This window comes from Jaculus jaculus, chromosome 5 (assembly GCF_020740685.1).
Source record: "Jaculus jaculus isolate mJacJac1 chromosome 5, mJacJac1.mat.Y.cur, whole genome shotgun sequence".
Classification (NCBI taxonomy): Eukaryota; Metazoa; Chordata; class Mammalia; order Rodentia; family Dipodidae; genus Jaculus; species Jaculus jaculus.
The window spans coordinates 88,340,699-88,367,170 of record NC_059106.1 but is presented as its reverse complement, the minus strand read 5'-3'; the positions used below and the strand labels follow the sequence as shown (position 1 = coordinate 88,367,170).

Below are 26,472 nucleotides of genomic sequence, written 5' to 3'. Positions count from 1 at the left end.
CTGCCTATTTTTACTCTAGGAAGCTACTGATCTATAAAAGTCTTCTACCCTTAAATATCCTAAGGCTTTAAAACCCAGGGATGACCCTAAATACACATGCACAATAGATACTCACAAAAACTTCAAAAACAAAGCCCAGGATGCTAACACAGACACTTTACCTCCTCCTCTTCCTTGTTGCTGTTATTATTACCAATAGTAAGATTATATTCAAACACCCTCAAATAAGAACAGCTTACTCTAGCCCTTGATTGAAAGGGCACTTTTAGCTCATAAACATTGTCAAGAATTTGCTCATTTATAGTTCTTTAAGTGGATGGCGAAGAAGGTATCTGATCATTAATAAAAATCCGCAGGCTTTAGATATCATTTTTGATGGCGATTTGAAATTTCATGCTTTTCTAATAAGAGAACTGTAATAGTGCATGAAGAAGAACTACTTATGGAAAGCAACCCTCTTTGGTTTCCTTTGCATTTCATAGATGCACATGTACTTAGAAGTATGTTCATATACACATTAGGTTAACACTAAATGAGGAAAGCCTAAGATAGGTTCAGGAATTCAGAAAAGCATACACTGATACACACGGTCTCTCGTTCACACACATTTTTTCCACATTTTCATCAAGTGGATGAAGGAATTGATAGACAGTAATAAAAGGTTGACTTCACTTCAAAAAGAATTGGCTGATACTATGCAACATGGCCTGATGGTTGGAAGAGAGTAAGAAAGAAGCTTGAGACTCTCCATGTCCCTTCATACCTCCCCAAACTCCAATGACATTGGGAAAACACTGCATTGCAGCATTCGCCAGCGCATACTCATATGTCTAGCATTCGCTGGCCAGCTCACCAAAAAAAAATGTACATATTAAATGCCCAGGCATATCAATTAAGTCCTGATGGCTGCAGATTACTGGAAGTGAAAAAGCAATTGGTCCAGGCCAAAACACTTCTATGCATATATAATTACCTCTATCAAGACCACCATTCCTTACTTTGGTGCACATAGATAATTTGCTATACTCTTTTTAAAATCAAAATAAGGAATGAAGATGCCAAGGCCTAAATGAAGCAGAATATCTCTGCATAGATAGGACAGTATTTTGTCTATGTGTAGGAAGAGAATTCAAGCACAACAAGGAGATAAATGGAAGAAACCAAACCAATGAAAAGGATTTGCCCTGAGGAAACTCTTTTATTGTTCATAGTGACTCTTAACTTGAGAAAAATACCTCGGCTCAACCACAAATCCTTTTAGAGACACTGAAAACACACACACACACACACACACACACACACACACACACACACGTGTGTGTGTGCATTGCACAGCACCATTCATGTGATTATTGCTGAATTTGAAATTTTAAACAAATTATTCTTAATAGGAATTCTAAATTAATATCTGAAGTCTAAGCAGTTTTTTTTTTTTTGCAGGACTGTATTTGGAAATAAAATGCACATACATAGTTCATTTTCTTTCTTTTTTAAAAGAGTATTTTACTACTACATTTACCTCACAACAATCTGACCTTCCTCTCATTAGGAAAAAATAACCCTACTATTCAAAGGATCAAGGAAAGACGATAAGAAGAGACAAAGTTTTAAGATGTTGAGTAAACAATCAAACACAGCCAGGCCATTCATATCTGGCCATGAGAATGACTTGAATAAATAAAGGCAATTAGTAATGAATGGGACTAAGGTCTAAATGAATGGGTAAGTGATTTGTTAGTTTTTTTAATGAGATAGTAAAATGACCCTCTAAATAAATAATTCTCAAAGTAATTTCAGCTACTTTTCCACATCTGTTCAGTCAAGTCTTCCAAAAATTAAGTATTAAATGATTCAGCCATTAGATTACTATGAGGAACACAGATACTCTGATCATTAGAATAGCAATGTTCAGCCATATTTCCAGATTTTCACTTCTTAGTCAATGCACACTCAGCCTTGTACTCCTGTCAAAGCACACCTCCACATGTAGGTAGCAGCATTAATATTTGTTTAAAACAAAGAAGTGAGAAAGGTCAGCAGCAGAACCACGTGCCTTTTTTTTTTTCACAACCCAAGCAAAGATGATGCTTCCTATGAAATTATGTTTTCCCTAACTAAAGACTGACAGAAAACTCAGAAAATATAAAATAAAACTATTAGAGATAATAAAAATTGATTCTATTTTCAAAGGTGACATAGATGTATGCTCCCAAAATATGAGAGAAAAAGTCAAGATGGAACAAAAATGTAATTTTATTTTTACCTTAGGAGCCAATGACACCTCCCAATAACAAGACAAAACAATAAGAAGCACCTTCAAAGGAAAAAAGAATGGTGGTGGGGGCCTGTGGTGGATATTTGTAATGGGGAGAATAAAATTTAAGAGTATTTTCAATATAGGCAATTATGTTTTCTAACATTTCAATGTGTTTCAGTATTTGTTTCAGTCTTTCATTTTTGGCCTTCAAATTAGCTACCTGATTATGTATTTATATCGTCTCCAAAGAAGAAACTGTAACTGATCATTTTTTTGTTTTTACATTACCTCCTATTCACCCAAATAGTACATCTTTTAGTCCTTCTGGTACCCACCATCCCTGGGAAAAAGATACAACTAGTAAAGCATTCTAAGAGAGAGATGCTGTCACCCAGTGCACACATGGGGCCAGACTTTCAGACACACACACACACACACACACACACACACACACACACACAAAAGAAGCCACTTTTCACCCAGTTTGTGTCAAGACAAATGTCAAATAAAAAATAACTGATTATTAGAGTACAGCCTGGTGAATCCTGCGGCTGAAGGCATGAGAAGTGTAGGATAGCAAAAGGCTCATTTATCATGTTCTAAATAAATTTATACTCAGGATATAAAATAAGAGATACAATGAACTCTTCAGAACTACAAGCATCAACACATTTAGTAAAAATACCAGTATCACCTAACACAAAATCATTGCTTAGAGTAAATCTGTTCTATGTATATTTTTTTCCTATGAATATTTGCTGGAAATTTCTAAGAAATCGTTTACAGAACCTATCAGCTGTGGGAGTTCACTATTATGCTTCCATCAACTTCATTCAATATAATTTACATTTTTTTCAAATGGCCTCATAGGATTCCTTGCAATTTTTGCATGTACAATTTCACAGCAGGGAAAAGGGAAAGGGGAGAGAGAGAGAGAGAGAGAGAGAGAGAGAGAGAGAGAGAGAGAGGGAGAGGGATTGATTCTTTATTCTCCCTTCCCCCTCTCCTTCTCTCTGTTATTTTTTTAAACAAACAAACAAAAAGAAAGACAGGGGAGATGGAACAGATGCTTAAAAATGGATTTTTAAAAATCAGTATAAACCAGAGTTAGAAATGTAATTAACACCTATTTATGAAGAATAATTAAAGTTGGGCTGGCCACAAAGAACAGCAAAGATAATCAAGGTCCTGTACCAACCCCCCCCCCCCGCCCTTTTTACACTGTTTGCAGTGTGTTCTCATGATAGCCACCTGCTCCCTACTCAGCTTCTCCTCTGTTCGTTTCCCCGGCAACCTTTCATTGGGTTTTCCTCCCAGCTATCGCTTTCAGTTGGGCTGCTCGGTCTAATCTTATTTGTTTTACACCCATCAAAACAAGCAGTCAGACAAAGGCAATCCTTTAAGAATGGAGAAAAGACCACAGCTTTGTTATAACATCTATGCAGAGCGAAAAGTCCTCCTCAGGCTTCTCTAGTGAAAAATAAGTAAGATGGATATGAATTCATTGCCTCCCCCACTTTGCAGTCCGAAATCCCCTGGAAGCTATTGCTGGTGAAAATTCAAACAAAGTCAAAGTGGGCCCTCGTGGGATCTGATCATTTGTGTCCTATCTTCAGGGTCAACACTAGGTGACAGGAGCAGAACTCAAGGAGTTTCCCTGCTTCTTTTTTCAGCAAAAGATGATGCTAAAAATAGATTTACTACTTCAGCAGAAAGGTTTTCCACTTCCCCTTCCATATCCAAAAGTCCTGTTTTACAATTGCATCTGCTGGTACTGATTCTTACCTCCTCCACCCCTCACTCCCAGCCTTCCCCATCACTCCAAGCATGAGACTGAAAAAGAAATGTGCCGTTAACTTTAACAGTCATGTAATTTGGTCAAAGGCTCATAGAGGCAGAGTACACTCCAGCCAACAGTGATGGTGACATTGTGATTGTAAAAGAAAAAAAAAAAAAAAACATGAACCTCGCTTGCCTAAAAATGTGTTTGGTGGAAGAGGCAGCATGTGTGTCTTGTGTGTGTGCAGTGGCATTATTACACTTGGAGGTAGATTCTGTTTTTTTTTTTTTTTTTTAGAAAAGAAATACTAACAAATACACACACTCCCACACCCGCACCCCCCACCCCCGCCACGCGCACACAGAACAGTGATTTACAATGCAGTCCACCATCCTTACACACACACACACACACACACACACACACACACACACACACACTGCTGGAACCTCCAAGCTGCCTTCCTCTTTTCACTTACCATCTTCAAGCCATTCCACTCCATCTGTGATAGAAGAAGATGGACCCTCACACAGTGTGTCAAAAGCGGAAAGGAGCGTTATGTAAAAGCTGACATTCCTTCTTACAGAGCTGCTGCCCAGAGAAGGAAGCAACAACTCGACACGCCAGGCACTGCTACACATACAAGCCGCCTCCTCTTTTTTATGAGGTCATGACAGGAAACTCTTTGAAATACAAGATGCAGCATTTACTGAAGCCCAAATAAATCACTCTCTGCCGTTTTTCACTGCGCAGTCCCCAAAATACAACTGCCCATCTTCATGTTCAGCTGCAGGAGCTGCCTCTTGAGGTTTAAATTTCCAGCAGGGAAATGGAGAGATTCCGAACCCCGCTGCATCCACCCTAAACCCCACAAAAACACAGGCACGTAGGCAAACCCCTTCTTTCTTACAGAAAGCAATCCTTTCTTTTGCCCATGATGATCTCAAGTAATATAATCTCTTTCAACAAACCAGTAATTATTTCATCCCACCCCCACCCTCCGTTTTTATGTTGAAGGGAAAACGGACAACGACCTGTTAAAAATCACAGTCTAGCTCCACACTGCTTTTCAATAAAAGGACCTACCCGCACTCTACACAAAAGATATAGTAAATGTAGGAACAAAACAACAGCAGAGAACTAAACTCATGTGCAAGCATAAGACTGGCCAAGGTGTGGATGCTTCTATTCCCTCCAGAAACACAAACAACAGATTATAAATCTAGTCATACCTACCATAACCATTCTTATTGGCAAATATTGGGTCTCGCAGAGCTTCGACTCTTCTCTTAAAATTTGCAAAGATTTCAGAATGTAGTTTTAAATGACTACTACTGTTACATATATTTAAAGATCCACAAAAATACAGTGTGGATGACTGTAAAGTAAATCAATTATTGGGAAGGGGTGGGGGAAGAGAAAGAAAAAAATAATAAAGAAAAGGAGCAGTGAGCTGAAACCCCCGATTCTAGGATGTAGATAAGAACAACTGAACAGAGCCTTGCTGAAATTGGCTCGAAGCTTCCTCTTTTTACATCCATTTATGGGACCATCTGTCAGCTGAAGCCAGAATCTGATTGGCTGGGGAAACGAAGAGAGGCGTTGCAACATCAGGTGCTATTTAAATTAGCTACTGCCAGATTGACGATGTTAATGATTTGGTGACCTCTACAACAACAGAGACCAGATTTCTGAACTGCTTCTTGTGTCTGGTAATTAAAGCCCGGCTGAAGCAACAACAGCCATACTTGTATTTTTACCTTTTACCTCCCCCACCAGCTGAAAAGTACTGTAACAACTGCAGGTCAGTGGAGGACTACAAACCTCAACCGTGGGAGTGTCTCCTTTTCCCTGTCCTGGGGATACACAATCCCATCCCTCTGACAGAGGGCTTTTCCAGTGCAGAATACTTTCAACCACCTTATCTTTCTTGACAGTTGCTTTCTAGTGAAATGCATATTTAATGATGTGCCTCTAGGCTTAAACATACAACAAAAGCACTTTAATGCGATAATATTTCTATATTTTAACTTTATTATTTCCCAAATTGCTGATTCTTTTGGAAGCAATGCTTCATTTGTAGCTAACATGACAAACATTTCAGAAGCATGCAAGTTTAGATTATGTTTGCTCTGTGAACAAGGTTTATACAAGTTTGCCTCAGAAAACTATTTCCTAATAAACATAAAAGAAAAGAAGGGCAGCTGTCAGCCTCTACCTTTCTGTTTGCCTGAGCTTTTCAAAACAGAAAACGATGAATGATTTATTTAAATTAATTTATTTCTCAACTTTGATAGGGGAATGATCTGAATTTTTAAATATTGTCTGAAACATATTCCCTTTTGCTTTCCTTACCATTATGAAGACAAAAACGTGCTTCTGAAATCAAACAGCTTCCTTTAGTTACCCGTGAAGAGCACTCACATTGCTTTACTGAATAAGGACACCTCCTGCCCCCCAACCTTTGGTCTTCTACGAGATGTACAAAGAGACATTTAGCCTGTGTGTTTTGATCTATATACTTTGTCTGCATATGCTATACGTTTCATAACCCCTATGCTACCAAGATTTCAGTTTCAGATTTTTTTTTGTTCTAGTTTGTGGTTTTAAAGTGGCTGCCTTGAGAAGTTTATGCCTCACATTTTAGCAAAAGGCTAACGTTCTTATGTATTTAACACATAATTTAATTCATTTGTTTTTCAATAACTGCACAGAGGTAGCAAATGTTACAAAAGGCAAAACTCAACATAGTCTTTATCTTTGGCTGGAGTTGACACTGAGATAGGACTAGGAAGAAGAGAAATACAGGCCAAAAATATGTTACATTTCTGGGCTTTAAAGCCCAAGAGTAAATGGGTTTATAAAATATTATGAGAAAAGAAGAAAATATTACATTTTAAAAGATTAAAAGTATTTTCTCTAAGATATGATTAAAAACAAATACACAACATAAAAATACATATACACATTGTAAAAATAGAGATACACCACACAATAATGTATATTGGGTATATTATATAAATTACTATATTTAAATATAACTAAGTCAGCTATTAGAAATGAAACTACATGAAAAAGAAAAGTCAGAAATGCTAAAAACTATGTGAAACCTTTCAAGAGGAACAATATTGAATGAAGTAAACTTTTAAAATAATTTGTTAGCAGCTGTCTGAGTCCTGTGGGTGACGACTGCACCCTAGGATTTGCTGAACTATGTTCAAGGGATGAATTCACAGTTTACATGGCTCAGCACATGTACACAGGCTAGGTGCATGTGTCCCAAATCAACAACAGACACTTTTGAGTATGACCTTACTAATACCAACACAAGGCTAATAAGCATGCAGATAAAAACACTTAAAAAACTTAAAACAAAATATATACTTGGCATTTCTTTGTAGATAATAAGAAATTGAATTAAAGAATAAAACCTCTTTTCACTCATCCATATTAACCTCAGCACACCTATTGAGCCACACATTAACATCAGGTGTATCAAAAGATATTCTGGCCACTTTTCTGAAATAGTAACTATATATTATAGTATAAACAATTAGCTGGTTTTGCTAACAAATCCATGCACTTTGTATATTGATCACTTCTGCAAAAACCTCCACTTTAGAGTCTTTCAAAGGAATCCTCAAACAAATGCACAAATGTCCTCAGAGGCCTTTTCTCTAAAGACAAAGGCAGAATTCTATTGTGGGGAAAAGTCAACCTTATGATCGCTTTTCCAATAGTACCATTCATCTTTCAGAGTGAGGGGCTGACCACTAAAGCAGCGCTGTGACATTTGTAAAGCAACAGATTCTCAATATATTATCTCTAGAATCAGGCAGGCGAGTCTCCCAGTCATGCATATTTTTTTTCTTCCACAATCCTCTACCACCACAGAAAGAAACTTGTCTCACTTCAGCAGCTAAGGCAACCTAAGAATGATATCCCAGCACTGTGGGGCTGCCAGTGTTGCTGTATCGCTCTTACCATAAATGAGCAGTTTCTTGACTCATTAATAACAATTTCCCTTAAAAGAAGTAATCTCATATCAATCAGCCCCTCGCCACCAAGTACACATCCCAAAGGTTGCAGATATCTCAGCATCAGTCGCCGGCAGCCAGCTTTCCCACACAGAGTCCAGATGGACTGTACCAGAAGCCAATTCAGCGTTAATAACTACCTACTCCGCGCAGTGGAGAAGCCTTACGTGGCACAATGGGCTAGGAAACAGCAGCCAGCTGAAACTGCAAAGAAAAAAAAAGGACAACCAAATTCTCCAAAAGCACTGAAAGCAAGAAACAGAAATGGTAGCGTGAATTGTATTTTCCTGACTTCTATGAAGGGGAGAAAGAGAAAAAAAAGAATACTTTATGAACATAAGAAAAAATAAAAGGGGGGGTGGTGGTGGATAAACAGATGCTGCCCAGGAAAAAGTGACAAAATATTACCTCATTATTTAACAAAGCAGCATTAAGCGTCCTGCTGATTTCAAACATCTTGCCACAGATTTTGTTTTAAGAGAAACAGATAGAATCCTTTGCAAAGCACTCCGTCTGCAAAGGGTTCTTCAATTTTCTGGCACACCACGGAACAGTCAATATATTATTTCCCTAGAGTTTGCACATTAAAACCTGTAGTCAGTGAGCTGAATTTTCTCCTTATCTCATACACCTTAGATCCCTGATACAGGTACTGCTGCTCTCTTTGCAAGAGCAGCCTGCCCCAAACATGGCTGGTGTTTAAACTACTCTTTAACAGTTCACTATGTAACCACCAGGTGGGTAGAGTGCACAGATTCAAATGAACCATCTTAAAAGATTTTGTGTGTTTCTCTCTCTCTCTTTCTCTCTCAAAATTCTTTTGCAATAGCTTTTGGATAGAGGATGTGACATGAGCAATGTCAGATCCTAACCATCAAGATGGTCTCTGGCTACATCTTGTCCATGTAAATAAATAAAATTCCTCCTAATGTAAATCAAAGAAACAAAGCACAAAAAACTACCACTAAGAAATTATAATAAGAACTATGAAAAATAAAACATCAAATTTTGTTGCATTTAGTAAAGGATGAGCAAGAAAAATTCAATTTATCTGGAGGTAGGAGAAAACCAAAAGCTCTGTGATAATTATTTTCTCTTAGCAAAATGAGAGAAGTGTTCACACATGAAGGAAGTCAGCTGTAGAAAGGTGCATGCCATGCAGATGAAACACACAATGGAGCCAAAAGGGGCAACTTTCCTTTTGAGTAAACAGTAGGTTTATTTGATATACTCTCTACTGACAGCAAATAACCAAAAACAAAGCAAAAACAAAAACAAAATCTTACTTTTAAAATCAATTATAAGAAAGTTGTAAACAACCATAAGAGCAAAACAATTACATATCTCTACCTAAGGCTGTTCTTTTCAGTTAAGATATGCCTTGATGTAGAACTTTTCTGTTGGACATTATTTTAGATATGAAACTAACTTGGCATTTCCTTTGAGCCACTCTATTCTAATTAATCTGCTCCTCTGCCAATATAAAGAGAATTTCCCAAGTTAAAAACTCCAAGTAACAGAGAGGGGGGTGTTCTATATCAAGATGTAGAACATTCTGAACAAAAATTATATCATGTACATTGTTAGATGGCCTGAAGTAGAATCACATTTCTTATGAAGCATATATGAACCATTCCATGTACCCCTGGATCTCAAACAGAAATCGACATACACCAATATCTGGGATTTTATTTTCTTGACTGGAAAAAATTAAAGCTGTAGACTTCCACATCTCTTGCAAACACAGATGGTGACAGCAGTATGTTTCTAGTCCACCCAGGCAGCACTGAGCTACACACAACAGGGACTGTCTTCTTTATCTCTAAGTCAAGTCTGCATCATTTAATACCATTTAACCTCATCGTATAGATTAAGTTTCAAGTGACAATTTTTAACTGGGGAGTGAGAAGGAGGAGTTGATCTCATCAAATTCTGGTTGTATGAAATAAGCTAATTTGTACACTCACCATATGTCTTAAACACTAATTAAAAAATGTCACTTTCTTCAAACATTAAAATGTAATCAGCCTCGTAAATAAAATATTCTAAAATTTTCTTGCCTTGGTGATAATTTAAAGAGTGTTTATCTCACGGTAACCTCTCTATCTTGATTATCAAGGAAGACTCTTGATTTGAAAAAGGAAAAAGAAGATTCCAGGAGGCCTGGTGGGGGTGGGGAGGTGGTGAGAAGAGAAAACTATTACTGTATATAGCTGTACAAAGGAAGTAAGATGAAACAGGTTTTAAAGAACCAATACTCTTGTTACCCTTAAGGCAAATCCAGCCAATCAATACCACCCATTGACGGTTTACCATCTGCCATGCTACCCAGAAATGTGGCTAAACAGACCTGTTCCATATGACTGTAGCTGGGCTCATTTTCAGTCAATTAGGGCAGTTCCAGAGCATTCACGTGCAACACAGAAAACTACAAGTCAGATTATGCCTCTCTCACACCAGTCCCTGCTGAGCACAGCTGCAGAGGTCCTATCTCTCCTGTTTTGGCTGTGTAGATTACCTCTTCTGGCCCCTCAATTGAATTAGCAAAATGGGAGGCAAGGTATACTGAACACACACACACACACACACACACACACACACACACACACAACTAGATAATTCCTGGTTCTTTTTCATTGTCATGGAGAAATCAGGGATTCCAAGTGTGCTACCCTAATATGATTATGGCATAACAGTTAAATAGCATCACCAGTAACTGTGACCTGACATTTTCCTGTGGCTCAAATTCCTTTTATCCTTCCCCCTTTTTCTTTTAAAATAAATCTAAGTACTAATATTTCTCTATAGAAAATATAAATCAGTCTGCCCTGACAATGGTATACTGTATTTAAGAGCTCAGATAAGGGCTGGAGAGATGGCTTAGCAGTTAAGCGCTTGCCTGTGAAGCCTAAGGACCCCAGTTCGAGGCTCTGTTCCCCAGGTCCCACGTTAGCCAGATGCACAAGGGGGCGCACGCGTCTGGAGTTCGTTTGCAGAGGCTGGAAGCCCTGGCGCGCCCATTCTCTCTCCCCCCCTCGATCTGTCTTTCTCTCTGTGTCTGTCGCTCTCAAATAAATAAATAATAATAATAAAAAAAAAGAGCTCAGATAAAATGTGTATCTTAATTTTCTTTTGTTGAATTGTGGTGTTAATTTTTGTCTTATGTTTTTTCTGTAGAAAAATTAACTCAATTTTACAGAGAAATGTAAACATAGCACAATGGGAAGAAAGATGCACCAGGCTGACACAGAGTCTTGAGGAGGATTGAAAATTCACTGCCTCATGTCCTCTCAGAGAGATAAATTCTGTTTCATGCCTTTGTCCTTCACTAAGTAGTACAAGTACTACACATTGAGAGAAAGAACTGAATGAGGAAATGTGACAAATGCAAGTCTAGTTGACTTGAATTGTTGAATTTTCCCCTCTGCAGGTCAACTGCTCCATGAATTGATTCACACTTGCTCTCCCACTTGCTTAATTTTTATGCTGAAAGCAAGCTTAAATGCAAAAACAATGTCCATTTGTCTTTTCATAGGTGCCTTTGACTTTACTCTTAAAGTAACAGAATGTCTTTCTTACAAAGAGAAATGTAACAAACAAGATAGCAGCTTTACTTACAAAATTCTCAAAAAAAGCACCTACACATTTACCCAAGCAATTTAATTTAGGTGTAGTAACTAACTTCTCACTGATACATTCTTTATCCATTGCATGCAAACTCTGCAGGGCCAATGTAAAAACAAACAGAGATTTTTGAAGATCCCTGTATTAGAGGATTTAAGGCCTTTTATTATTAGTTCAAAAGAGCTCTACTAAAAATAAGACAAAAACAATGCAACAAAACCCTGGCCTAAATATAAAAATTTAAAAATCCTTAAGCACACAGCTCAGATGAAGTATGGAGTAACTATTTATACTTTTAAAGGATATAATATTTAATCAGTTTAATACAGTTTTGAAAATAGCTCAGTATAAGGTCAAAAAAAAAAAATCCGGACTCATTGATCATTCTGTAACTATACTTAAAGGAATATATGTGTTATATAACAGACAAAGAAGTTACATCTATAGGAAAAGGGAAAGAGAACAAGGAGAAGGAAAGGTGACAGACTAGAGATAAGGAGGGAAAGGGAGGGCAAGAAGAAAGAATAGGCTTGTGAAATGGGAATAAAACATGTGTTACTAGGAGTTTAATATATACACTAGGCCTGGCAAGCACAATGCCACACAACACCATGGTAGTGGCAGTTGTTAAATCTAAACATGTTTCTAGAAAGTTGCCTTCCTTGTCTAAAAGTAAGATCTCTCCTCCACTACATCATAGAGTAATATTCTTAGTAAATTAAAATACCTGCTGAACAAATGTGAAAGACAGGCATAGTCAGGAAGATAAAGAAAAAAAGGGGTGCAAGGCATGTTCAGTTTTCCTCAACTGAAAAGACCAACCAATTTCTTTGTAACATGTTTTTTTAAATAAAATTTAAAAAAATACTCTTTATTATTTTCAAGAAGAAAGAGTATGACAGAAGAAAGGCAGACGGAGGGAACACCCTCCAGCCACTGCAAATGAACTCCAGGTGCATGTGCCACTTTATGCATCTGGCTTTATGTGGGTACTGAGTCATTAGGCTTTACAGGCAAGTGCCTTAACCACTGAGCAATATCTCCAACCCTGTAATGTGCTTTTAACTGGGTATTGTCTCCAGATGTCTCATTTAGTCTGTCTTTATGATCATACTGTAAATTTGGAATGGGTGGAATATAGAGGACTAAGGCTAGAAGGCAAAAAAAAAAAAAAAAAAAAAAAATCCTAAAGGACACAATGAGTACTTGAATAACTCCCAAGACCAACTCTTCTTAGCCTTTCAAATCTGGCAAGACTCCTTGCTAACAAACATTGGTTGAGTTAATTGCTATATTCTCATTTCCAGGTAGCACTCAGCTATAGAGAACGAGTGAAGATCAACAATCTCATTCATCATCACCCGATTTACTACCCCAAAGGCCCATTCCATTCAAGCAAAACAAACTAAGGCTCACTTAACAATTTTCTTTTTTAAAAATTTTTTATTTTATTTTATTTTTTAAATTTTTTTTGGCTTTTTGAGGTAGGGTCTCACTCTAGCTCAGGCTGACCTGGAATTCACTATGTAGTCTCAGAGTGGCCTCAAACTCAAGGTGATCCTCCTACCTCAGCCTCCCAAGCGCTGGGATTAAAGGTGTGCACCACCATGCCTGGCTTTCATTTAACAATTTTCTAGGGCAAAATGAGAGCCTAAACTGAGTTCTTTTATTGGTGAAATGGGCATAATACTTTGCTTAAAGTTTGTTGCCAGGATTAAAACAGATACAGGTTTGGTGGAGGCAGTACTTTACATGGAAGGTAGTATTAATAATGTAGAGAGTGAGAGTGGACAAACTAGTACTAGTACAAAGAGAATTCAGTCATGCTAAGGAAGACATCATGTAAAGGCTCTCAAAATGGTTAGAGAATAATAAGATGGTACTAACAAAGGTTAAATGGCATAGTCCAGTTCTAATGAAAAATAAAAATTTGCTGCAGATAAACATTTATTTAATGCTGGGGGTAAAGTTTAGTGCTAAATTCTTGGTGTGAAGAAGTAAAGTAAATATAAGTCATAAATACAGTCTCTACCTTTAAGAAGCCTGGAATCTGTTGGAAAGGAACTTTTTTTAATAATGCACGAGTACTAAAGGTAAGAAAGAATTTGCATGAGTAGCATCAAATGTGGTTCTGTAGTCAATGGTGAGGATGTCATGTGGAATAACAGGGATAGCATCTGAGGCTAGTTTTCAAGAATTAGGGAACTTGGCCATTAAAGCTAATATATTTTGTATAAAAACAAAGGTAGGGGTAGAGGGCTGAAAAAGGACATTAACAGCTCTCTGATTCCAGCTAGACCTCTGACTCTGTTCTAACTGATTTCATGTGGTTTTCTGGTTATAAATGGAGGAATAGTGATATAATGACTATGAGGACAGACCTTCCTATAGTAAGTGCTCTTATAAAAGCAACACAAATCAATAATAACTGAGCATCTACAGCATGTCAAACACTGCATGAGGCTTTGCCTATAAATCTTATTAAATCGCACAATTCTAAGGTTTCCAATAAAGAAACAAAAGCTTAGGACATTTAAGTGGCTTTCTTAGGAAAATCACATATGCCCAATCTCAGTGTATATTCTTTTACTATAAAAAAGTGTTTTATATAGAAAAGTGTAGATATAATGAAATTTAAATTAAATTAAGTTAAATTTAACCTATTTTATACTTAAAAGCTACCATTCCAAACGTGCCCTTGATATCTACTGACATGCACAAGAATTAATAACAGGAGAGAGGAAAAAAATCTCATTTTGGCCTGCAATTTCAGCATTCTGCCATCAGGTTCTGATAGAGCCCTGCCCTATGAGAATTATAAGCATCACAATTTGCCCACTATTAATTTGAGTGTGAGCTTTTTAAAAAACACTCATATGCAAGTAGATCAGGAAAATCCTGATCTTTGGATGGAATTATTTACTAAAACCTTAAGAAGTTAGTCTTTTTAAAATTATATTTTAATTTTATCAAAAATTCAACTGTGAACATAAATCTAAATGTCAGTAATCTAACAACAATTCTATTACAGATTGTATTTGATGAATTATAGTCCATAGCACTTTTATGCTGTACTGTGTGCTTACATGGTAGAAATTGTATATTATTTTCTTATAATGCCAACATGTAGAAGAACCAGTACCTGAACACAAGGTATTGATTCCAAAGATTTTAAAATATTTTTTAAAATTTTTTGTTTATTATTTATTTATTTGAGAGTGACCAACAGAGAAAGAGAGAGAGAGAGAGAGAGAGAGAGAGAGAGAGAGAGAGAGAGAGAGAGAGAGAGAATGGGTGCACCAGGGCTTCCAGCCACTGCAAACAAACTCCAGAAGTGTGTGCCTCCTTGTGCATCTGGCTAAGGTGGGTCCTGGGGAATTGAACCTCGAACCGGGGTCTTTAGGCTTCAAAGGCAAGCTCTTAACTGCTAAGCCATCTCTCCAGCCCATGATTCCAAAGATTTTAAACAAACTTTTGAACAGATGTTTAGGGCACAATTATTTGGTACTTTGTGCCCTAATGTACAATTCTGTTTATTAAGTTACTTTTATTATTTATTTATTTGAGAGAGACAGAGAGGCAGATATATATAAAGAATGGGTGTACCAGGGCCTTGAGCCACTGCAAATGAACTCCAGATGCATGTGCCACCTTGTGCATCTGGTTTTCGTGGGTCCTAGGGAATCAAACCTGGGTCCTTTGGTTTTGCTGGCAAGCACCTTAGCCACAAATCCATCTCTCTAGCACTTAACTCACTTTTAATGCAGGGTTATTACCATTATTATTATTATTATTATTATCATTATCACTGAGCCTGGCCAGCAGCAGAAGCATTAGATCAGCAACCCACAACTTCTTTTCTCTCGATGGTCAGGCCCTTCCCCTGTGTCTTCATTAGGGATGCTCTTTTAAAGAACCCTGCTCTGGGAGGAGAGAGAGAAAGGGGAGAAGGGGAGAGGGAGGGAGGGAAGATGTAGAAGATTTAGGTTAGTCTTGATCCTACCCTCTCCAGTGTCTTGTGGTTCAGGTGTTTCCTGTAAGGGTCTAGTAAAGGTTCAGCAATTTGGTCTGCCTTTTAGGAAGTAGAATTTTATGGTACCATTGCCGTTTGGGTCCAGATTACTCCTCTCTAACTCTTGTATATTAGTTATGTTTTTCCTCAATTTCTTAGTAGGCACTGACCTATAACCCCCACTACCAGCTTGGGGCTACCATCCACAATGAGCTTTTGATCATAGAAACTTACAAGGTTTCCCAAAACAATGACAGACTTCTGTCAGAGTACTTGATGACCCACCAAAGGCCAGTGGTAAGACCCTATTGCTGAAGACTCCATATGCAGCTGACATGTAAAATGGAACAGCATGGCTGGAAGCCAGAAGAGAGTCAGTCCCCAGACAGTCAGCGTGTCTAGTGCCAGAAGGTGCTACATTGGCGACTGGGGGAAATGACCAATATCTGTCCAAGCAACTCATGGTCTAACCTAATTAGCAACAAATAACCTGTTGTGATGACCACACAAGTGCAATAGTGGCACATAGCCATGATGGGGAACCAACTGCTCTTGATTTGGCTAACTGATTCCCTCAGTGGTACAAGACCCATAGCTGGAGCTGGGAAACAAGTCAGAACCATACCCAAACATAAGCCCACTCTCCAATATCAAGCTACCATCAATCATGGGGTACAAGAGGGCCTATACCTATTAAACTCTCTATCAAAAAAGTGTTATCTCAATTTTCCGGGTGCTAACTTATTCTCTGTTGGAGAATCTGCTTCTCTTTTTCTGATAGATGCAGATCCTAAGGAGAGAGCTGCCCTAACATACCTCCAAAGGGGCCCGACTGAAACTAAGGATAATTGGCGAAACAAGCAAGGGTGATGTTTTCCTGATGAACCAGATACCAGCACAAAGGGCAAGGAGACCAACACAGAGAAAAATCAACTCCTACCAAATCAGAAAGCCAGAGCCTCAGAGGCCCCCAACACCTCAGCACTGAAGCAGACCAAAAATGAACCCAACATGGCTCAGGGAAATTTTGCAGAAGAGGGGGCGGAAAGAATGTCAGAGTCACATGTTGGGTCATGATATGCAGAGACATTTATCTTACCAATAACTGTGGGCTAACTCCACAATGCACGACCCATTTTCATCAACAAAGAGGGACCATTGGGAGGGGGTAGATCATGGATGAGCCTAAACAATGGTACCAAACTGCCTGTATTTGCTGAAAAGAAAACTAATAAATTAAATTAAAAAAAAAGAACACTGCTCTGCTAATCAGCCTACTTTATCTTTAAAACCTTCTTATACCCTTCCTTTCTCTATGAGAGGTACAGAAAATGTAAGGATCAGGAGAGGTGTGCTAGATAGTTGTGAAGAAGAGAAGTCTCCACTTAGTTTCCCCCTCTGTGATTCTGTAGCTGGGGAGATGACTTTACTACTTCTAAACAGAAGTGTGAAGTTACACTTAGTGCTGAGTGGCTCATTTGCCTTAGCAACCCCTTAGTAACATCAGCTTCAAGTTCAAAATACCTCCCTGAAAAGGTTCCCATTTTTAATGAGGATGAGCAGTGTTTATGTAAGGATTTTAAACAGAAGTTTTAGTACAACCCCCACAGACATATCTTTTATGGTACCATGGAGTAAACATAATGATGCTGGCCTCCTAAAAACTTTAAGTTCCTAGAACACCTCTTGTCCTACTTTAAAATTGTTCTTAAATATGTATTTTTTATTTGAATGAAGTCACCATTAACCCTGAATTATTACAGAAATTACACTTATGTATGACATCAGTGTTCAACTATTCATTTTTTACTTCCTCTAAGAAGACTGAATAGCTAAACCCACAGTGCTTAAAACCCATCAGGATTGTACACTGTTGCATGAAAAAGGTTCTGTGGACAGTTAAAAGTAATAAGAACACTTCAACTTAACCCCTTACCTATTTTATTATTTGATATTTACCTTGCCTACTTCATTATCTATAAAGTGGATTATAGGATAATCAAATAGCTATAACATTTGATTATTTTTACATTGCTAGTGGTGTGAGATTGCTTGCAGAAAGTATTGCTGGCCTTCAAAACCCCTGTGATGCTAAATGTATGTCACATAGGTCATGCATGGCATTAAAACTTCCATTTTGTTCAAGGTTTTTGAAATTCTTTTTACCTTCAAGGTTTCAATACTCAAATACTGTACAAAATCCTGTCTGAAATTTGTTCTTCACTGTCTGCTAGTACATAGCTACCTTGGAGTAAAACGAAGCAAACCTTAAAGCAGGCCTTACCACAGCTGCCGCAACGGACATCTTTACTTTAAAAATATATTACCAAATCAGATCAGGCTACCTACATATGCCAATCTAAAACAGTGGGAGCTAAAAGATAGATGGTTTTCCCATGTCTTTAATACAGTATCAGTACACCACCAAACTGAGCTATCTACCTCACACAGACTTTTACACATTCCCACAGGAAAATAGACCATGTGTACAACAGTGGCCTTTAGTGTTCAGTTAGGTGCTCCATGAATATTTGTGGAGGTAAGATCCATGTTAATTTACACTATGGAACACACAAAGAGGGATCAGGAGACTTCAAGGTCATGTCTATTTCTGCCACTGACAAGGTAATGAAAATCAATTCTCCTCTTTGGGTCAGAATCTTGAATATAGAAGAAATGAAAGTAGATGATTCTTTAAGTCTTAGCTCTCATTGTCAAAGGTCTATAAGTAAGTAGTTTTTAATTAGCAAACAAAATTGTTGGTTAGATTAAGTCAGATTTTCTTACTTATTTTATAATGTAAGAATTTTGGTGAAAGGCAAATAAAACTGCTGAAGGGGATTTTAAAATTTGCCTGAAATGAATAGCAGGATGACTATCATGTTCTTCCAATATTTTTTCTGGTCACCAGGCCTATTTCAATAAAATGCAAAAGTGGGGATGATTGGTTAAAATCATTGAAATTATGTGCTTTGAAAATAAGGCCCAGGACCTTGATCAAGTCCAAAGATATTGTGTCAACCTTGAGGACATCCATTTAACATCGGAACAATATTAATAGTTTTGATGATAAAACAGGATAATCCATGTAAAAACCTATATCATAGGGTATAATATACTGACAAGTATTCAAAACTGCAAGCTATATTTAAAATTAGATTGACAAATATAAAATTATTTTTAGCTTTTTTTTTTCTTAAGGTCGGGTTTCACTCTAGCCCAGGCTGACCTGGAATTCATTGTAGTCTCAGGGTAGCTTTGAATTTACAATGATCCTCCTACCTCTGCCTCCCAAGTGCTGGGATTAAAGGCATGTGCCACCATACCCAGCATAAAATTATTTTTATATGTCCAATATTGTCATTTTCATATGGTTAAACCAAGATTCTGTTTATTCTCCCGACTAAAAAATCCTAAGATCATCACTTCTTATGTCAAGTCTGACATTCAGGGGTCTTTCATTTAGGTTTTCTGAGTCCTCTATGACATCCCTTTCCATAAACTCAGTTCTAGACATGATAGTCCATATTCCTCTTACATTTACTTCATGTCTTTGTTCCTGGTGATTCTTCATCTATAATCTTTTAGTTCCCCCTGGAAATTCAAACTCCTCCTTCAAAGCCTCAACCTCACCAAGCAAAATTAGCTTCTTCATTGTCTAAGCTTTATTTATTTATTTATTTTAGAAAGAGAGGGAGGGAGAGAGAGAGAGAGAGAATTGGCATGCCAGGGCTTCAGCCAGTGCAATTAAACTCCAGAAACTTGTGCCACCTAGTGGGCATGTGTGACCTTGTGCTTGCCTCACCTTTGTGGGGCTGGCTTACATGGGATCTGGAGAGTTGAACATGGGTCCTTAGGCTTCACAGGCAAGCACCTTAACCACTAAGCCATCTCTCCAACCCCCTGATCTAAGTTTTATAGCAGCTTGTTCTTCTGGCCTTCACAGACTCCATGTCAGAGTACTAGCACAGATCTATCTTCCTGACCTCTTTTCAAGACACTTGAGGGCAAGCACTGCTCTTACTCATCTAGCAGAGTGCAGGGGCTGTCAGAGTTGGTGCTTGGTAAATATTTGCCTAAGTAAAATGAATATATTCACATGCAAACTGAGATACAGTCTCTTAGAAATACATGAAAATGGATGAATCGTAAGAGTGACTCAGAAAAAAAATTATCTTTCAGAATTCATCCTTCCACAAAAATAATGTTTCTTGAGTTATATGATTTTACCTAAGAAAGGTAGTTTCTCTCCTAGAAATACTCAAGTAACTGAAACAAGAAACTCTAAAGTAGAAGTTGTTTACAAATACAAATCCATTGAGCTGAAGCTGTGGGGTTACAACACAGATTGGAAGAGGTACTAGCAAAAATAATATGGAGGATTTGCAAACAGAATTTGTGTTTCCACAGCTGCAGAGGTCTTTAGTCATACAGAATCACTATAGGTCCGGGTGAAGTGGAAAGACAGAAAAGAGGATACTACTGATATTAAGCCTGGTATGCAAATTCATCATCTGCCCATAGTCCCATGACCTTGAAACCCAATTAGGATTTTAGAAAAACCCTATGGGATGCAAGTGTTTAAGAGAGTTAATAGTGTATTCTAAATATGATTCAATATGAAGTTATTATATATTTTCACATATACCTACATGCAGGTATGAATGTGTCTATATATGTACATACCTTATATTTAAAATATATAATTTAGTTTAAATGATAGTGCCTAACTCTGTACTATAGGAGTATCAGGCTACTATTCCAGATTGTAACCCTAGAGAATTTATTTTCAATTGTTTTTCTAAGGAAAAACCTCATGAAAATTTCTAATATAGAATACAATACTGGTGCTCTCCTGCTTAGGAAAAGAGCAGGTCTTACCAAATGTCTATGAACACTCACATAGTTCTTGGGGTCCTACCCTGAGGAACTTAGTAGCCAGTGAGGAAACCAATTGGGCCCAGTCCAGACTGAGAGTCAGAAGACTTGGATTTTAGAACCACTGCTATCCCTGTGTAACTTTTGCCACGTCCTAGAGTGGTATCACCCACTAGACCCAAGCTTCTTAGTCCATTACATACAATTCAAAGCTTTCCAAAACCCAAACAAAATGTCTCAACTACAAAGGCCTCCCAAGCATATGGGACTATAGTAGTTATTTGTTTCATACTTTTTTTCTTTAAACCTTCAGACTCTATCTCCCAATCATTCTTTACTTAAAGGAACACAAAGCGCAATACAGAGTGGAGATATTTAAGGTTAATAGTCTAAGTTTCTTGACTATCAGAAAGGGCTTTGAAAAATGTGGCATTTTGTTCTTAGCCTGTACTGTTGACAGGAATATATCCTTACCTACCAGCCATGAGGACCTTTTTAAAATTCCAGTCTAACCACATTGCTTCCCTGGTTAATACCAATCTACAACCATCCCTCTTCTTCTGACATTTTCAATAAGTAGTCCATGAAAGTGCCCAGCAGACCTCTGGCAACCATATAAATTTATAGGACACTGTTTTCTGATACAAATATTTGTATACTCATGGTTATATTATGCAGCCTGTCTCTCCAACAGAGTTTGAGCTCTTTAAGCATGAGGTTCACATCTAATTTATAATAGGCAGTGATTGAACAAATTAAAAACATGAAGATTTCCCTGGACAAAGGTTCCTAACAGCTCAATTTCTTATTTTTTAAATGTATCTCTCTGCTTCATTTTCAAAGTGCTTTCACATTATACTGCTATGTGTTGGACATTTACTTTGGTAGGTACTACTTTTAGATTCTGTAGTCATTACTTCAATATTAAAAATCCTATAAGTACTATTATTGTTATCAATTCACTCATACAAATTAAGAAGGCAGTGGGTTAGAAGCATCTATTATTTGGCTAATTATAATCATTCAACATTTATTGTTCACTGTGCAATTCTTACAACCAACTGTGAAGAAGACAAGATACGTTTGATCATCACTATGATATAAGTGTCAAAGAGAGGTCATGTTCATTTTTAGGGTCCCTGGAGTAAACGGAAGAGCCACATTCAATGATTAGTGCTTCTAATATCAAGGAGCAAGGCTTTCTGCATCAACTGTTTTCCTTGGGTGATTCATGATAGAGGGGACTCCTCTTAGTCTGATCTAGAAACATTTGAGAGTAAAGTATTCTCTATTAACATCTTTTCCTCCATACCTGGCATAGTACTGGCTTACCTAATCAAATGAAAGTCCATATGTTGCAGTCAGGTTTGCATTGCTGGTAGAAATCACACAACCAAGAGCAGCTTGTGTGAAAAAAAGTTTATTTTGGCTTGCAGACTTGAGGTGAAGCTTCATGATGGCAGGGGAAAATGATGGCATTAGCACAGGGTGGACAACAGCCCCTGGTCAACATCATGTAGCTAACAGCAATAGGAGAGTGTGCCAAACACTGGCAAGTGGAAACTGGCTATAATACTCATAAGTTTGTCCCAACAATACATTGCCTCCAAGAGGCATTAATTCCCAAAATTTCCAAATCTCTATCAGCTGGTAACCTAGCATTCAGAACATCTAAGTTTATGGGGGACATCTGAATCAAACCACCACACCATATATATACTTTTGCTCTCACAAAGCCATACTCTCTTAACATTTTCCTAAGTTCAAAACTCGATTTCTGGGCTGGAGAGATGGCTTAGTGGTTAAGGCATTTGCCTATAAAGCCAAAGGATTCCAATTCGATTCTCCAGGACCTATGTAAGTCATATGTACAAGGGGCACATGCATCTGGAGTTCATTTACAGTGACTGAAGGCCCTGGCATACCCATTCTCTCCCTTTCTCTTTCTTTATCTCTGCCTCTTTCTCTGTATCAAATAAATAAATAAAATATATTTAAAAAAACTTGATTTCTGAATGCTCAAAGTCTGCCATGCAGTATCTTGGCAATGACAACATTCTTCTCTCAGCCTGAGTTTTAGATGCAGCAAGAATATGAAATGGTTTGGAATGTTTCAGCATGAGCAGTCAGACTAGGAAGCCCAGGTTTACTAATGAGAACAAAGACAGAACAAGAAAAGAGAATACAGAATTAAGAAAAAAAAATGGTATTGGTTAGATCCAAACAACTCCTTAAATTTAAAGAACTGAGAAGTCACTGTAGACCCAAGACAAGGGTACATATGTAGTTACAGAATAGCCTTGACTTTTGAGGAAGAAATGACATGCTTTCATTGTGTGTCAATCTTGCTCCTGTCTCACTTATATACCTGTTATACCTTGTCCATATACTATTTGTCTCCATCATTTCTTTCTATATTCATCCTTCTTACTGAGGCTGTGAACTTCCTGAAGGCAAAGATCCTGACTCATCTCTGTATCTAAGCACGGTACAAAATTTGTGGAGAGACATATACACGGATGCATGGATGAACAGATGAACAAAGTCAGTTACAATGAACTGGAGTGGCCTAAAAAAGTAATAGATAATTTCATTTTGTAAAATACAGTATAAGATTCTGGTCTAGTATCAAGTTTGTGTAGAGTTTTGAATGCTAATATTGCATCCACGTTAATCTTGGGGAACCTCAAGTAGCTATTTGCTTTTTATCTATTAAATAGGAATTTACTATGAAATCCTTACATCACATGACAATGACTGTGAATTTTAAAATATGATGACAGAAATGAAAGTGTATTAAGAAAATGTTTCAACATAACATGACTTTAGGGGAAAAGGAAGCGCTAGCCATTGTAAATGTTACCCAGAGACACTTTTCATGGAAGCCAATACAAATTGATAGGGGGACGTATTTCTTCTAGATCTGTTACAGAATCATGGGTGGCACTGCTATAATGGGAGTGTCTGAGATGAGTTCCTTTTTATCTTGCTAGGTTGGAGAAAGAGGATTTGTCCTCTTTATGGGACTTGGGGTTTCAAACTCTCAAGCTTTAAACATTTTTGATGGCCTTGAACTAATTTCGGCCACCATCGACAGAATGGGAGTGGAAAAATCCCCACCACATCTGCCTTGTCAGGGGGTGGAAGGGAGAACTTTCTAAATAGCCTCATTATTGGTCCCAGCTGAATTCTGCTCCTGTTCCGTGATGCCAGCAAAAGCATTTTAGTAAGATGCTGCCAGCATCAAGAGCAGATCCGCTTACAGTTTCCTGTAAGCATATCTGCAATGGCAGAAGGTGGCGGGCAGCCAGGTGTGAGTGTGCGTGCTAAAAATCTCCAATACGTCAAGCTGGAAGAACAATTTATAACATGAAATTCAACATTCTATTTCTACTCCAAGAACTCAGTTTAAGGCACCAGAAATTCGGCTGGTAATTGGGTTCCAAGTCTCTGCTGCTTTATTGAATCAGAGAATCACAGAGATAGAAAAATTCATTGCATTCTTCTTGTTTGAATTCCCCCCTCCATCCAAGTAGGCCTTTCAAAACAAGGGATCACTGGATTCTGCTCACAATCTTTCTTTTTCAGTAATTTGTCTAACTTTGGATTAGCTCTGACAATAGGGTAGGTAGATATTGCCAGAACCTACTTTTCCTTTCCTTTCCTTTCCTTTCCTTTCCTTTCCTTTCCTTTCCTTTCCTTTCCTTTCCTTTCCTTTCCTTTCCTTTCCTTTCCTTTCCTTTCCTTTCCTTTCCTTCCCTTCCTTTCCCTTCCCTTCCCTTCCCTTCCCTTCCCTTCCCTTCCCTTCCCTTCCCTTCCCTTCCCTTTCCTTTTCTTTCCTCTTTCTTTTCTTTTCTTTTCTTTTCTTCTTTCTTTGTTTTTCTTCTCTTTGTGGACACCTTGCTGGACTACAATGGGGCTAAGTAACAGAGTTCTTGTCCAGGGAATGAATGCAGATGGAAATTTTGTACCTCCTTCTTAAACCTGGTTCTTAAACCATGTCTTTCTTTTTCCTTACTACAAAGAGGCAGAGCATATGAGGGAGAACTCAGAAGCCCCAAATGAGAACAGAGCCATGAGTTGGAAAGGGCTGGATCCCACAAAACTGTGTGAGCATAGACTCCTGTCACCCCATGCTGAACTATGACATGAACAAGAGACAACCTTGACTGTGTTAGATTATTGACATTTGTTACAGTGATTTGCCTAATTTTTGACTAATACAGAATGTTCATGCAGTATATATTTTTTAAAATGGCACTACTAGACTAAATGTCTCAGTAGTTTCTGTGCCACCCTCTCCCTTAGAAACCTTGGTGGCACACATTTGTATAGAACATGTCAGAATTGCTCTCTCTATGCACTACTGGCTACTGTAAAGGTGGGAAAAGAGGTATGGGATGAAGAAGTATGTTTTCATGGATCAGTCTCATTCATTAGAATTCACCTAACATTTATGGAAACTTAACCAGATAGATATAACCACCAGAATTATAAACATAAGGAGACAAGACATTCAGGTCAATGTATATGACCACTGCTTGATCCTATTTAGTCTTTGCCAATCTCCACTCATCAGGTGCCAGAACATTCTAGTTGTCTCCTGTATATAGATCTCCTCACAACTTTCACCTGCCTCTATGATGCTCAAACACCAACCTAAGGATTTCAATACTTTACATGGTAAGACACCAAATGCCAGACTTTTACATGACTCTTAAAATAAACATCTAAATCCCTTGAGTTTCCCCATCTGGCTGTTCTGCAGGAGGACTTAGCAACAAGCTGCATTCTCCTTGCACCTGGCACCCTCCTTCCTATCCCAGTAGCCCATGCAGAGGAAACACACCCCCTTCTGGCCCATCCTAACAGAAAGGGTGAGAGGTTTTTTAAAAGCCAACACTTGAGATACTGTTGAAATTAAACCATAGTTTAAAAAAATGTATCAAAAGTTTTTGTTTTTTTCAAGGCACAGAAGCTATGGGGATCACTTTGGATTATGGAAACTTTCTAAGTTAACAGTATATTATCTCTTCAACCTAACAGCAAATTTTTAAGAATTATGTCTTAGAACCCACCCCTCTGCTTCCACAGCCAACCTCTGCTCCCCTTCTACTCTAATAGCACCTCTACACTGCCATGACTGGCTCATGAGCCTTTCCCTTCTGCTACATTAAGAATTCTGCAAGGCCCTGGACCATGTCTGCTGCTCCTGTTTATCTAGCTGTGTGGCAGAGAAAACCTGAGAAGCTTGTTCATTTTCAGGAAGGCTCATGGTCATGCAGCTGCTCAATTCCTTTGTGGTGGTGATCTCTAGTCATTGCTTTACGTAAGTATTATCAGTTGTGAAAGGGAGCTATGGCTGTACTCAGCCACTTCATAGAATAACTGGCAACCATGAGAAGAACCAAATCCAGTCACTGAATGGATTTGAAGCATCACGGCCGCTTGCCAAACTCTAATGGATAATTCTGCTGTCTAGCATTTGGAGAACAAGGTCTGTGGGAGGATGTGAGAGGTGCTGGCTGGCTATGTGGGTGGGTACCCGGTTCTTGTTTTCTGGTTTCTAATGCCCTGAGTGTTTTAAGGAGCTCATCTGTCCTTGAGGGTGGAGGGCATGTGGTGGTTAATGTTATGGAAGTGGCATAACCACTCTGTTAAAACCTGCAGGCAAGCAGCTGGCTTTTTTTTTTTTTTAAAACTTTATGAGGCTTGAAGCTACACATTTTTAGATCTCTTACTTGGGTTCCAGGTTGCAATATTAAATATTTGTTTCCAGTTATGACATCAGCTGAATCTACTACAGCAAGGGCACTAACACTGCCATGGGGAATATTATAGACTCAAGCTTTTGTTAGGTTTGCCCAAACATGAACCTAACTAT

General features: G+C 38.1%; 1 protein-coding gene across 10 annotated transcripts in view; it reads right to left on the bottom strand.

The window, feature by feature from the left end:
* Positions 1-26,472, bottom strand: part of Elavl4 (ELAV like RNA binding protein 4) — a 158,991-nt gene that overhangs the window by 85,478 nt on the left and 47,041 nt on the right. For 2 of the 10 annotated variants that reach the window (XM_045151050.1, XM_045151047.1), the window contains exon 1: positions 4,516-4,715. The exons of 1 other annotated variant lie outside the window; for it this stretch is intronic. Coding sequence is in view for 7 of the 9 variants with exons in the window: in XM_045151047.1 (XP_045006982.1) it covers positions 4,516-4,539 (24 nt within the window). In the remaining 2 variants the exon portion in view is untranslated. Of the gene's footprint in view, positions 1-4,515; positions 4,716-5,273; positions 5,530-26,472 lie in introns of those variants that run through there. 7 more of the 10 variants (XM_045151051.1, XM_045151049.1, XM_045151054.1 and 4 more) reach the window with 7 other exon arrangements.